Genomic DNA, 12,704 nt, shown 5'->3' with positions numbered 1-12,704 from the left:
TTTAATTCTGGGTTTGCTGCGTAACTAACTGCTTGGGCAGGATACTCAAACTCCGTGAGTTTTAAAGACCAAATCTTGAGAGTTGGGTTTGGTCATAGTATCCGCTTCACTGGGTTGTTATAAAGACGCGATAAAGCGATGCCTGTCCAGGTGTGCCTGGCATTTGCTGACGGCTCTGACGTCAGGTGCTCTACCGCCGTTACCTGATACTTGAGACACGTAAGAAGGAGACAGATTGTAAGTAACTTGTCCCAAGTCACATAATTAAATTTGAAGACACCATTTTAGGATGTTGTTTTTCCAAAAATGTATCATTTTGTTTTCCTTTTAGGATTTGGAGTTCCATGGAGTGATGAGATTTTATTTTCAAGATAAAGCTGCTGGGAACTTCGCAACAAAATGTATCCGGGTCTCTAGTACCGCCACTACTCAGGACGTGCTGGAAACGCTCGCGGAGAAATTCCGCCCTGACATGCGGATGTTGTCATCACCCAAGTACTCCCTGTACGAAGTGCATGTCAGCGGAGGTCAGTGGACACAGACGGGGCTTGTCGGCCATGTGTGCTCATCTTGAGACTATCACAGTCACTTGTCCCGGGGGCCCTGCTTTACTGCTGACCCCCTCTTTCTTTTTCTGGAGGGGCCGGGGAAGCAGTTAACAGGTTGGCAAAACTCGAGTATGTCTGCGAAATGTCCTCATAAGTTCCTACCTAGTAGGTGCATTCGTTGGGAGTTAGAATGAATAGATCAGTTTTACGTATGCTCACTTCTCCAAAGGTAAGTAGCATAACGTTTCACGATTGAAATTCTCCAGCAGATCCGTCACATACACTGATGGCACAGTAAGCTGCTTAATTTTGGAGAAGTATTTCATGTAGCTCTTCTGCATTGATTATAATATTACAATTAACGATAACCCAGTGTTTTATGAGTACAGTATTTTATGAGTAAAACCCAGTGTTTTATCATGCTTGCTGTAATACTTTTGTAACGTGAAACAGTAACGTTGTTCTTTGGGAACAATTAGGGCATCTGGAGGAAACTCTCTTACGTAGTTAGTAATTTCTCCTTGTTTTAAGATTTGAAATTTCTGAAAGTATCCTATATATCACATGGCAATTGACGTTGAACTGATTAGAAATGTAGAAATTTATAAAATTTTTTATGAGTGCTTTTGAAGTACCGAGTCACCTGTTTAAGAAAAAAAATAACAAATTCCAGTTATGTAGTTTAGTTAGTAATTTCTCCTTGTTTTAAGATTTGAAATTTCTGAAAGTATCCTATATATCACATGGCAATTGACGTTGAACTGATTAGAAATGTAGAAATTTATAAAATTTTTTATGAATGCTTTTGAAGTACTGAGTCACCTGTTTAAAAAAAAAACAAAAAATTCCAGTTAATGCAGTAAACAAAGGATTGTATATAGTACAAGCCCAATTTGAATACCTGTTTAAGTTTCAGCCACAAAACTGTTTGAACATAATTTATTTTTCTTATCTTCAAAAGTACAGCTTTCTTTGTACATTTGAAATTGGGCTAAAATTTTTGTAGTGTGTGGAATTCAGGTGTCACCAAATGCTACCAGTATTATGTTAGGTAGGCTGTACTTGTTTATCACTCGTTTAAGGTTACTAGGGTATCACCTACATAAATAATACCCAAACTAGATTTGACAATAGCAGATGGTCTCAATTTTGGACGTTTTTTTGAGGTTGAATTCTCCTTTTACCTCAGAATCTTTTTAAATAGGTTACAAAGAGGAATAAAGTATTTCTCACTTTCAGCCCTCTTCTCGCTGCACCATTGGGTCATTTGAATGCTGCCAAGTGAGGTCTTTGAAATGCTATCTAAGATTGGGATTTGAGATCTAAAAATGGAATGGGTTTGATTTTTTTAAAAGAACATTTTTTCTTTAAACTTTCTTTGCTAGATTTGTTTTTAATTAAAAAGTAAAATATGTTACTTGTAAGGGATGAAAACACAAGGAAGCTGTGTAAAGAAGGAAGTGTTCCCCGTCTCCCCCCGCCCCTGCAGTGACCACTAGGCTGGCCTGGCCGTGTCCTTCTGCACCTTCATACCCCGCCAGGGTCTCAGAGAGGAGCAGACCCTGGCGTGCAGGTTCTCAATCTCTTTCGGGTCACGGAGCCCTTAGTGTGTCAGTAATTGTTTTAATGGCATCTCTAGGCCAAAGGAAATACCTAACAGTTCATTTTACTGCATAGATTCAGACAAGTTCATCAGGATTTATGCTTTAACAGCTTGGTGGGTGTTTGAAAAAATAGTACAGATCAGATGAAAGGAAAACTGAAAATTTCATCCCGTTCTTAATCACAGTTGCTCCCTGACGGGGCACGTGTGCCTCCTGGGCCCTGCCCAGCTCCTGGGTGGAGGCAGTGCCCTCCTTTCCTGTTCACATTGGTTTGCGGGCAGCGCTTGTTCCTACGGCGCCGTGGAGAGCCCGACGTGACCCTGGTGGGACAGTGCGCAACCTGGTGGGAACCAGCAGCTCCTGCCGCATCCGGCAGGTGCAGCTCGTTGCGCTGGAAATGTAACGTGCTCCTCAGTGAGCCGCCGGACAACGCAGCTGCTGTGTGAACCAGAGCGCTGGCCCAGCACCGTGGAAACGCCACTCTCAGCCCTTCTCTGCGTTAGGGTTCCTTGTGTGAAATCAACTGGAAAAGTAAAAAGGATTCTGCTCTTCTAACATAAGGCAGAAGATACCTTAAGTTACAAAGTTGTGGCGGGGCCCTACCTATATTTGCATGCGGTAGTTAGGCGCGTATGCTTTAGAACAGCTCACCTTGTTTTTGTTTTATGATTTAGACTTAATTGTTCTTAAGATTGGTTCTCTAAAAAGCATGCCATGAGGGATTTTGATCTAGTGAAGATTCTGCAACACGAGCAACTTGGTAATTTTGGTTTTGCAGCAGCAATTTGGAACTTCTTGATCCGATATGTGACTTACTACTCTTTTCTCGTATTTTCAGTTGATAAAATAATGACTTAGAATTTGTTTTTCCTGTATTCTGATCATTAACCTACTGTTTACCTATAATATTCACTGAAAGCCTCTGTAAACTCTGTCTTCTCAGTTTGCCCCGTTGACTTGCTTCCTGTACCATTGTCATCCACCCCCTCTGGTCTCACTGCTTCCTGTCTTTGCTGCCCTCGTTGTGGTGCATCCTGTGTGCGTTTACCTGGGTAATCCTTGCCAGCTCTCGGCTTCTAGTAGGTGGTCAGGCTGTGTAGGGCCCTCAGTGAGCTGCCATGAGGCTTGTTAGGTTTCTAGTAAGGGAGGAAGTGGTCACTTAACGTAGCACTTCATCGACAGAGAAAAGGCTGGTGCTTCGTGGTGGGAGGGGCTGTGCGGGTCGAGGAGTGTGGTTTTGGAGATGAGGATCAGAGGTGCAGGGGGAGGAGGGAGAGTGCAGTGATCGCTTCCAAGACTGATGGCGGTGGTGCCGTTTCTTGACAGCATCTTAACATTAACATGAGAAGAAAAATCCCGTGAATCAGTGGAACTTCTGTGTGATATGAACATTATTTCCGTATTTTCCAGTTGTGTGTGAGGGAATTTGATTTATAGAAACAAACGTATGGCAAAGCCCTGCTTATATTTTTTTCTAGTCCATGTGTATTTCTCTTATTTTCTGGGTTACATTCTAAATGTTGTCAGGAAGCTGTGCCTGGTCCGTGTCTGGCATTGGACACGTGGTAGTACACATATAGTAGCACCAAAATACTGAATTAGTCATTGAAATTCTAACTTCACATTGTGAATTACACTTCAGCCTATCGGTAAGTAATCAAGGTAATTAGGTATTTTTTGTCTCTAAAATTTAATGTGTATCAGAATGTTGCATTGGCTAGTGCCATCAGATAACCACGGCTTATTTCTTTTCCTTTTCATGTTGTGAAGAAGAAAGAAGATTGGATATAGACGAGAAGCCCCTTGTTGTGCAGTTGAATTGGAATAAGGATGATCGAGAGGGCAGATTTGTTCTTAAGAATGAGAACGATGCCGTTCCTGCCAAGGTGAGGCCTTGGGTCTCGGCCCATGCTGTGCCTGGCCTGCGTCTGACCACGTGTCGTGTCGGAGGGGTTCATTCTCTGTTCCGCTTCTCTTCCTGAACTACCCTTTTACCCCCATCCTGGAATAAAATTTAAAAGTAGCCCAGCTTCTCCCTGCTTCATCCTCTGTTTCACTGAATAATCCAAAATATTACTCCTTCCTTTTCAAAGAAGAGTTATGTAAGCTTTTGTTCCTAAGAGACTTAATGTTCAAATCAGCTTCAGGTTTTTTCCCCTAAATTATAAAGTCAAAATAGGTTTTAATAAGAATCAGAACGGAAAATAAAACTTTAATAACCTATTTATATGTGAACTTTTAGATACAACTTAATAAGGCATATTTAAGACCTTTTTCATGTTATATGTGTAAGGTTAGAAATTAGTAAACTTCCTTGAGTTTCTTTGGATGATGAAATAGAGTGAGTCTAAAACTTTCTCAGGTAGTAGGATGTCTGGAATTCCTGTGCTACTGTCCTTTTTATGTGGAATACTATGAAATATTGATACAATTTTAAAACAATTATAATTCTGTTTTAAGTCAAGTGGCCTCTTACACTAGAATTCAGTATTGACAAGTGATAGCAAATGCAGAGGTTAAGGATATTTTGAGAAAAATCTTGTATTTAATTTTGTGCCCCAGCAGGCTGGGGGGCAAGTACCATTATTTACTTAAGGCAGCAGTTTTCACGTTGTCTGTGTCATGTCCTCTGTGTTCCTGTTCCTGCGCTCCAGGGACCGTTATTGCCGTTGTGGCGAACACATATGATACAAGAACGGATACTTGTGTGTGTGTGTGTGTGTGTGTGTGTGTGTCCGTCCATGTTTTATTTTGTTTCTGCACCATGGTTTCAGCTGATGTACCTTTTCACGGAGCCACAGATCCTGCTTGCTATGTAGTAGAACTCTTCTGGGGTCAGGATGACAGGAGGGTGCTGGAGTAGCTTGCAAGGAAACAGAGATGCTCACTCACAAAGCAGAAGGCAGTTTTCTTTCCCAATAAGATAATCTTTTATTTTTCTTGATTCTTTACCAGCCAACCTATTAAGTCATATAAAAATAATTTGTCTCTGTGTCATCTGCTGGCAGGCCAAGTTATAAATTATGAATAAGGAAACAAGTAAGATCTGGAAAAGAAATGAGCAGTTTTTGTACAAACACAGTACTTACAACTTTGCTTCATAAAATCCAGTTTATTAGGGCTACTCTTAACATTTCTTTTGAAGTTAAAGAAAACATATTTAAAGTAGACGATGATTCAAACACTTAGTTATTTCCATATTTTCATTAGTTTCCTTTTATTTAAGTTACTTCATGTAACTTATTTGGATTTTTATTTATTAAAAATAATAAATAAGCTGGTGTGATTCCAACCCGTTTTCTAACTGGGTTTGGATTTTCTTGTGTGTTTGCTTCCTTGGTTATAGTTTTGAATTAAGATACAATTTACACAAGGTGAAATGAGATCTTGAATGTGTACGTTTTGATCAGTACACTCACGTAACTGTCGGCCCATCAAGACAAAGAACGTTTCTCACCCCAGACCTTCCCCTGCCCCGGTGGCTCTGTTTCTGGCCGCAGCGTATGAGGTGAAGTTAGCCAAGCCATAGATAGCTAGCTTTATGTCATTCTGTGTCGTAGCCAGTGTAGTGATAATGTTACTTTTATCAGAAGGCTCAAAGTAACGGACCTGAAAAGCAGGAAAAAGAAGGTGTTATCCAGAACTTCAAGAGAACTCTCTCAAAGAAAGAAAAGAAGGAAAAAAAGAAGCGAGAAAAAGAGGCAATGAGGCAGGCGTCTGATCGAGACGATAGACCTTTCCATGGGGATGACACGTAAGTTAATTTTGGAAGTATTCCTGTTTCTTTGTGTTCTAAGCCCGGTGTTTTTCGTGCAGCAGACCTCATTAAATTTCCAAGTAAAGGCCGGAGAGGGTGCGCCTCAGGTAAGTGCCTTGGGGCTCGTGCTGGGTCCTCGGCGTCGAGGGAAGCCGGTGGGGCTCTGACTGAACTGCATGCGTCGCTCACAGGGCTGGTCTCGCTGTGCGCGCTCTTAAAGATGCGGACTGATGAACGGTATTGCCGTTCCTGGGTAGACTGGGTGTCGGGGTGTTCTTCGTCTCTGCCTGGCCTTTCCTTTCCTTTCTGTTGTTTTGGTCCTTAAGGCAGTAGTGGATTCTTAGACACCTCAGGTCCGCTTAACACCTGATCAGAGGTTGGCAAGACCAGTGAGAAAAGCTGGTGTTCGCTTTTCAGGTTCAAATGCACCATCAGGTTCACTCCGGCCCCCGCCCGCCCCCCTTCCTTTTTCTCGCACAGCAGCCCCATCACAGGTGTCTTTCCCTGTCGGAAGGGATTTGAGCTTCAGACCTCGGAGCTGAGGGCATAAGGGAAACCTGTGTGTTTCGTTATAACAGAAAGGAGACACGAGCAGAAGCAGGCCTTTCCTCCTCGCTTGGAGTCTCCGGGCCTCAGTGTAGCCTTGTCAGTTTTCAGTTCAGTTCATTCTCTTCTCGTGGTTTCTCTTAGGCCTCTTCCTTGCCTTAGAGTTGAGGGCATAGTGTCCTGTTTACAGCTTAGTTTAGAAAGTCAGAGTAGATAGATTTGCCAGAAAGGGAAAAGGAGCTCCTTGGCACGTATGAACCCAAAGAGAGCCGTAGTTTGTTTCTGCAACACAAATATATGCGCTTCATATATCTACGTAGAGAGTTTTTAAACAAGTATAATCAGTCTTTTGAAACCAGAACTTTTCACATGACATTTTCCCACTGAAATTGTATGTATTTCACATAAATACACATAGTCAAAATATATATATTTTCACAAAAAACATACATATTAAATAATTGAAATGATAGCAGTATTCTATCATAGAGTTTTCCCATAATTTATGAAACCAGCCCTTTTCATGTACTTGTGGAGAGTTTACAGGGTTTTTTTTGGTATTATAAATGATACTCCGGTGAATATCCTTGTTTTTACAATTTTGAGGACTCATGTGAATATTTCCTGAGGAAATGCTCTGGAAGGATGGCTCAGAGACCCCTTGGGATGCTTGTGTTGCCAGAGAGCCCCTGGAAAGGTCTGCACAGCCCACGGGCCCTCTCGTTTCCATACCCTTAGTACCGCTGAGTGTAACAGAGCAGAGTACGGTCTCTGCAGGATGTGAGACCTTCAATAACTCGCGCTTACTGTGTCGTTAACAAGGTGGATGTCTCTCTGCACGTTCATTGACCGTTGATACTGTGCTGCTGCCGCGGGGACCTCTTCAAGTCTTTTTTCCATTTTTTGGTTGATTCTAAGTGTTGTGTGTGTCTTGAGGATATTAACCGTTTGTCAGTGAAGGGAGTTTACTTTAGAGTGGAATTTGAGCCCATTGTAGAGCGCATCCAAATGGATTTAGATATTAATCCGTTAGGCAGAGACGCCTGTGGGATGCACGTGAACTCTTGACTATAGCATTACATAGTAAGGCTCTCCTTAGTGTATTTATGCAAGAGGAAGAACTTGTATACATAGATTGTTCACATATGAAAGATATCAAGGAAACGGAGAGTTTAGAACTTAGGCTACCGTTCTATTTATTTAGTTTATAGGGGGATAAATTATTTGTGTTAAGGAAATGAGCTGCTTAAAATGAGTTAAGTTTAACTTGATTGATTCGAAGCTTGGCTGACTTAATGAAATTATTTTGTGATTTTCAAAATGGCATCCTTAAAGTATATTTATCAAAATTGAGTCAAGCACATCAATCTTACCTAAATATTTAGTTTTCAACTCATCATTCTATACAGTTGACTCGTTATAGGAACTTACGGAGCAATTTCCTTTTAAAACTTGCGCTTCAAGAGAGTGAATGGTGGTAAATCTCTTAGTTGTTAAAAAATCAGGCTGTTTGAGTTCTTCAAGATTACTGTAATTTGAAGACAGATTTTTACTAAAGTATGTTCAATCCTTTATTTCTAGTGGTTGGAATGTTGTATCCCTCGTTTAGTCTATTTTAAGATAACCGCGGTAGAAAGAACTGAAATGTATAATTTATACATTCTAGCTTTATTAATGAATACTCAATAATTGAGTTCTGTAAACTCACTATAAAATTTTAATTATAAATTTCTGCTTAGTTCTGTATCTCAGCTTGTATGGAGAGGAAGCGTATTCTCCACCCCTAGTAATTAGCACGTGGTGAATGGTACGCGGCAGAACTGTGTAGGCAAATGGCATCTGCCATTTTGAGTTTTGTATGATTTCAGTATAGTTGTTTCTGATATAAAATTTTAAAAATCTTGTTATTGCCTTTTTTTCCTTACAGTGAAAATTCTCGACTGGCTGCTGAGGTTTACAAAGACATGCCTGAAACTAGCTTTACCCGAACGATTTCTAATCCCGAGGTGGTTATGAAACGACGGAGACAACAAAAACTGGAAAAGAGAATGCAGGAGTTTCGGAGCTCAGATGGGCGGCCTGATTCAGGTGCAGACTTTGAATTGTTTTTCTGTTATATTTGTTGTAAAGTCTATTAATTTAATAATCCTTTTCATATATGCATGAGGCCCTGAATAAGTGAAGTTAATGGGTGATGTAGCCTCTTCGTAGCAAGCGTGTGCCATGTGTGTCTGGTACAAAGTCAGTTTTGCCTTCAATACGTTTACTTACGTATTTATCCCCAGTATGGCTTTTTTTTTTTAATTCTGGAAAATGTCAAGTATATACAAAAGAATAGAGACATAATGAACTTCCCATGTGTTTATTACCAAGCAGGCTTCCATAATTAACACGTTTCATCTCTGCTTCTACATATATTGCTTTCATTCCCAGACTGTGTTATTTTTGAATCAAATCCCAACTTTCTCATCCATAAATATTTTGATATATTTTCCTGAAAGGTAACAATTCTAAAAAAAGCAAAAACAAAAATAAAGCAAACCATAGTACCACTATCACATAGAAAAGAATTGACAGTAATTCCTTAAAAATCATCAGATACCTAGTCATTGTTCAGATTTTCCTGATTTGCCTCTGATAATTCCTTTAGTTGAGTCAGGATACAAATAAAACCTAAATGTTGCATTTGGTTAATTTGTCTTTTATGCCTTTCATTCTAAAATCTCCTCTCTCTCGTATTTTAACCTCTCAGTTTGCTTATTTGTTGGTTTGTTTTAAAACCCTAGGTTGAATGTCTTGTAGGTTTTGCTGAAGGCATCCAGTTGTGTGGTTTACCACTGTTTTCCTCTTGTTTTCCTTGATTAGATACAGGTACAGGGTTAGGGTTTTTGGTGGTAGGCGGTGGGACAGGAATATTCACCTTAGTGTCATCCCCAGGTGAGCAGTGGTTTGTAAAATTTTAATAAGCTCACGGATGTAAAGCTTCTCAATGTTTGTCCATCTTTTGCGATTATTGTCGTTACTGATCCTTGAATGGAGGCTTCGAGCCAGCGGGGCTGTCTTCCAGCTGGCACCCGGGTCTGTGACATGGCCCAGTGATCTCGAGAGCTTCCCTGGAGGATAGGATGTCTGCTCACCTCGTGCTTTCCTGCCCCAGCCTAGGAGTTAGCTCTTCCTCGGAGGAATCCTGTTCCTTTTGCTGGAATAAGTGCCTGGTTGCTAGGAGCGCTCTCTGTTACTGGTTAGTCTTTGCTCCTAAGCCTGTTTAGTGGACAGAGCTTAGGAAATATGTTTTTTTTTTACTACTTTGATTTTAGAAAATCTGGGTGTCTTTTCTCTAAAGGTAAAATTCTTCCCTCCTAAGAACAATAGAATAATTATTAACAACATAATTATATTAATCAGGTATAATACCAAAATCAAAATAGGGCTATTATTAATACCAATGTGATAGTGAAAACATTTTATTTAAGCCTTTTGTGAAATCTGTGCTGTGTTTGAAATCGCATATTCGATTCCTGTGTATGTGATTATATACCCACATTGATTTATACTTAGGTTTGTTTTATTTTACTTTTGACTTTGAAGGTTTGCTTCTTTAAAATTTAGTGTTGTTCAACAGTTTCTAAGTCAAATCTGCAAAACAAGGTACGTTTAGAGAAGTCCAGCTTTTTTGTCCCTGTGGACCCCTTGAGTCAAAGGCAACATCCTGTACACACGTCCCACCGTGATGTTTCCTGGAGATCACCCTGTATTTCTGAGGGAAATAAAGGTTAAAACGAGAAGTTAAAACACATGACTACTCTGTGAGCTATAAATTGGTTTTGTGTATTTTTAGCTATTTGATACAAAACTTTTATTTGTAATTAACCTGTAATTATACTCAGCAAGTAAAGTAGTTTTACTTGTTAAAAAACAGTAGCATAATCATTTGTTTCAAAAACAATCCTTGTATTAGAAGGCTGTATCGTTGATCCAGCCTTTCCTAAAAACGTCTCACCTGGTAAGTCATCGCCTCTGCGGCTCTTTTGTAGCGCTGCGCTCCTGCTAGCTCACGCACGAGTTTTAAGGTCTGAGTGCTGGGACTGGTGGCTTTTCTCTGGAGCCGGGTTTATAGCAGTTTTGGTTGGGAAGGTTGCTTAATTGTGGGCCCATTCTCTCGGCTCCAAGGCTGAGTCAAAGGGTGTTAGTCCCTATCCAGACCCTCTTATTATCCGATATGTCTGTGTGGCAGCAGGTGGGATCTGTCAGGGAAAGCTGTGCTCACACTCACGTCATACTCTTGGGAGCAGCGTTATTCTCTATTTTATTACTGGTCTCTCTTACCTTACCTCCATTCACGAGGTAGTCTGTGGACCATGGTTCTGAAATGCATGGTTGCTCGCTTCTGCCCACTTGACAGAAATTGCTGGTGACCCCATCTCTTGTGAGCTTGCCCAGAGCTTTGTGTTAGGGTGGCGTGTCATACAGCATCAGCCACGGTGGGAGCCGGCCCTGAAACCTGGTTGTCTCTCCAGCATCACGGGTTTGCTTTGACCCTTAGTGCCTGTATGAACTGAGTCTCAGTTGTATGTTTCGTGGGAATTATAGTATCGGTGATTCAAAAAAACTAGGACACTGAGAGACTTACTAGTTCTATAAATAATTTGATAGATGGCTTTTGAGACCTAAATGCTTATCTGTTTGTATATATTCTGTCTTGTTCAATCAGGAATTGAAAAAGACAAGAAAAAGAAAGTAAGGAGAAAGGGAGAAACTACAAAGGTGAAGAAGGAGAAATGTAGTAAAAGTTTTAGGAAGGACGAGAGGAATGCCCAGAGGTACCTGCCACGTGCTGACCACGCTTCCGACCACGGGAAGGAGTCTGGTGTCGTTATTCCTCAGTGACCCCTTGAGGAATATTCAAGTATAGGCTCAGGGATATGTGAGTCAGACTAAGGAGAGCTGGCTTAGAGTGTCAGTTTTTATAAGTAACTTAACAAAATCTTTTTATAAAAAGTATGTCTTTAATGTGGGTCAGGATGCAATGTTATATATGTTGTTAAGATAAAGCAGGAAGCTTTTTTTTTTTGCGGAACGCGGGCCTCTCACTGTTGTGGCCTCTCCCGTTGCGGAGCACAGGCTCCGGACGCACAGGCTCAGCGGCCCTGGCTCACGGGCCCAGCCGCTCCGCGGCATGTGGGATCCTCCCGGACCGGGGCACGAACCCGTGTCCCCTGCATCGGCAGGCGGACTCCCAACCACTGCGCCACCAGGGAAGCCCTAAGCAGGAAGCTTTTTGCAGGTAACTTCAGCCTGTGTCCCCAGAGATCCCTATTTATTTTCCTGTGCCATTGGGGGTCCTTTGATGGAAATATTTGGTATGATCTGTTAATAAACTGCTGAAAGAGTTTTAAGCTAGGGATTGAGAATGCTTTCAGTTTAGCCCAGGCCTCCAATCTGGAGCGGTTACTCTGAGAGCAGAATCTAGGGTTGATTTGAGGGAGTTGTGGTCAGAAGCAGGTGTCCCCCTTCAAAGGCTTGTGTGGCCCCGGAAGGACCGAGTCTCTGAGCTCAGTCGGGGGCAGTGGTCATGAAGAGAGAAAAGCGGGAGCAATGTTAAGAGAGGATGATCGGGAAGCAGCGCCAGCCTGAGTTTTCTGAGGAGAGGAGGCCTTCCGGATGCCGCCCTGCTTTGAGCAGGATGGATGTGGGTCTGGATGAAGGAGCATCCGGAGGAGAAGACGGGCTTCGTCTGTGTGTCTTGGGAGGGGCCGGCGTGGTGTGGGGGGTGCCTTTAGGCTGCCAGCTCGGTGGCTGAGTGCTAGTCAGCGGTGCCAGGTGGAGACAAAGATTGGGGAGCAAGCTGTTCTTGGGATGCAACATCATGGGCATGGAAGAGATTTGGTGGAGGTAGGAAGTATACCGGTAATACGTGGCCATTGTTGAGAAGTAGGCCAAGAAAACAGGAACAAAACCTCCAGAGAATTAGGAGAAGAAACAGCAAAACACCCACTGGAGTAGAGCTTGTCTGTTACAGGGATGGTTGGGTGGAAGGAACATTTTTCTGTACAAGCTCCTAGGAAACCCTAAAAAACTGGATACTGTTGGCAGAATAGCTGTTTGTGGTCAATGTTAATGCAGTCAAATATAGTAAGTTCAAGCGTTCTGTTGGTTTTTAATAAATAACTTAGAAAACTATATCCTTATAACCTACTGAGGCTGTTAGCTTAGCGCTTAGGTTGGTGGAGAATGTTGTCACGGGTGGGT

At 41.7% G+C, this 12,704-nt stretch overlaps 1 protein-coding gene across 7 annotated transcripts in view; it reads left to right on the top strand.

The window, feature by feature from the left end:
* AFDN (afadin, adherens junction formation factor) overlaps window positions 1-12,704 on the top strand; it is a 136,984-nt gene that overhangs the window by 39,971 nt on the left and 84,309 nt on the right. For 4 of the 7 annotated variants that reach the window (XM_065888469.1, XM_065888467.1, XM_065888465.1 and 1 more), the window contains exons 2-5: window positions 332-527; window positions 3,926-4,038; window positions 5,743-5,906; window positions 8,383-8,543. In XM_065888469.1, the coding sequence (XP_065744541.1) occupies window positions 332-527; window positions 3,926-4,038; window positions 5,743-5,906; window positions 8,383-8,543 (634 nt within the window). Of the gene's footprint in view, window positions 1-331; window positions 528-3,922; window positions 4,039-5,742; window positions 5,907-8,382; window positions 8,544-12,704 lie in introns of those variants that run through there. The other 3 variants (XM_065888471.1, XM_065888468.1, XM_065888470.1) reach the window with 3 other exon arrangements.

The sequence above is a fragment of the Phocoena phocoena genome, chromosome 12 (assembly GCF_963924675.1).
Source record: "Phocoena phocoena chromosome 12, mPhoPho1.1, whole genome shotgun sequence".
In the NCBI taxonomy this organism is placed as follows: domain Eukaryota; kingdom Metazoa; phylum Chordata; class Mammalia; order Artiodactyla; family Phocoenidae; genus Phocoena; species Phocoena phocoena.
Note: the sequence above shows the minus strand (reverse complement) of the source record. Positions and strands in the feature narration are given on the sequence as shown.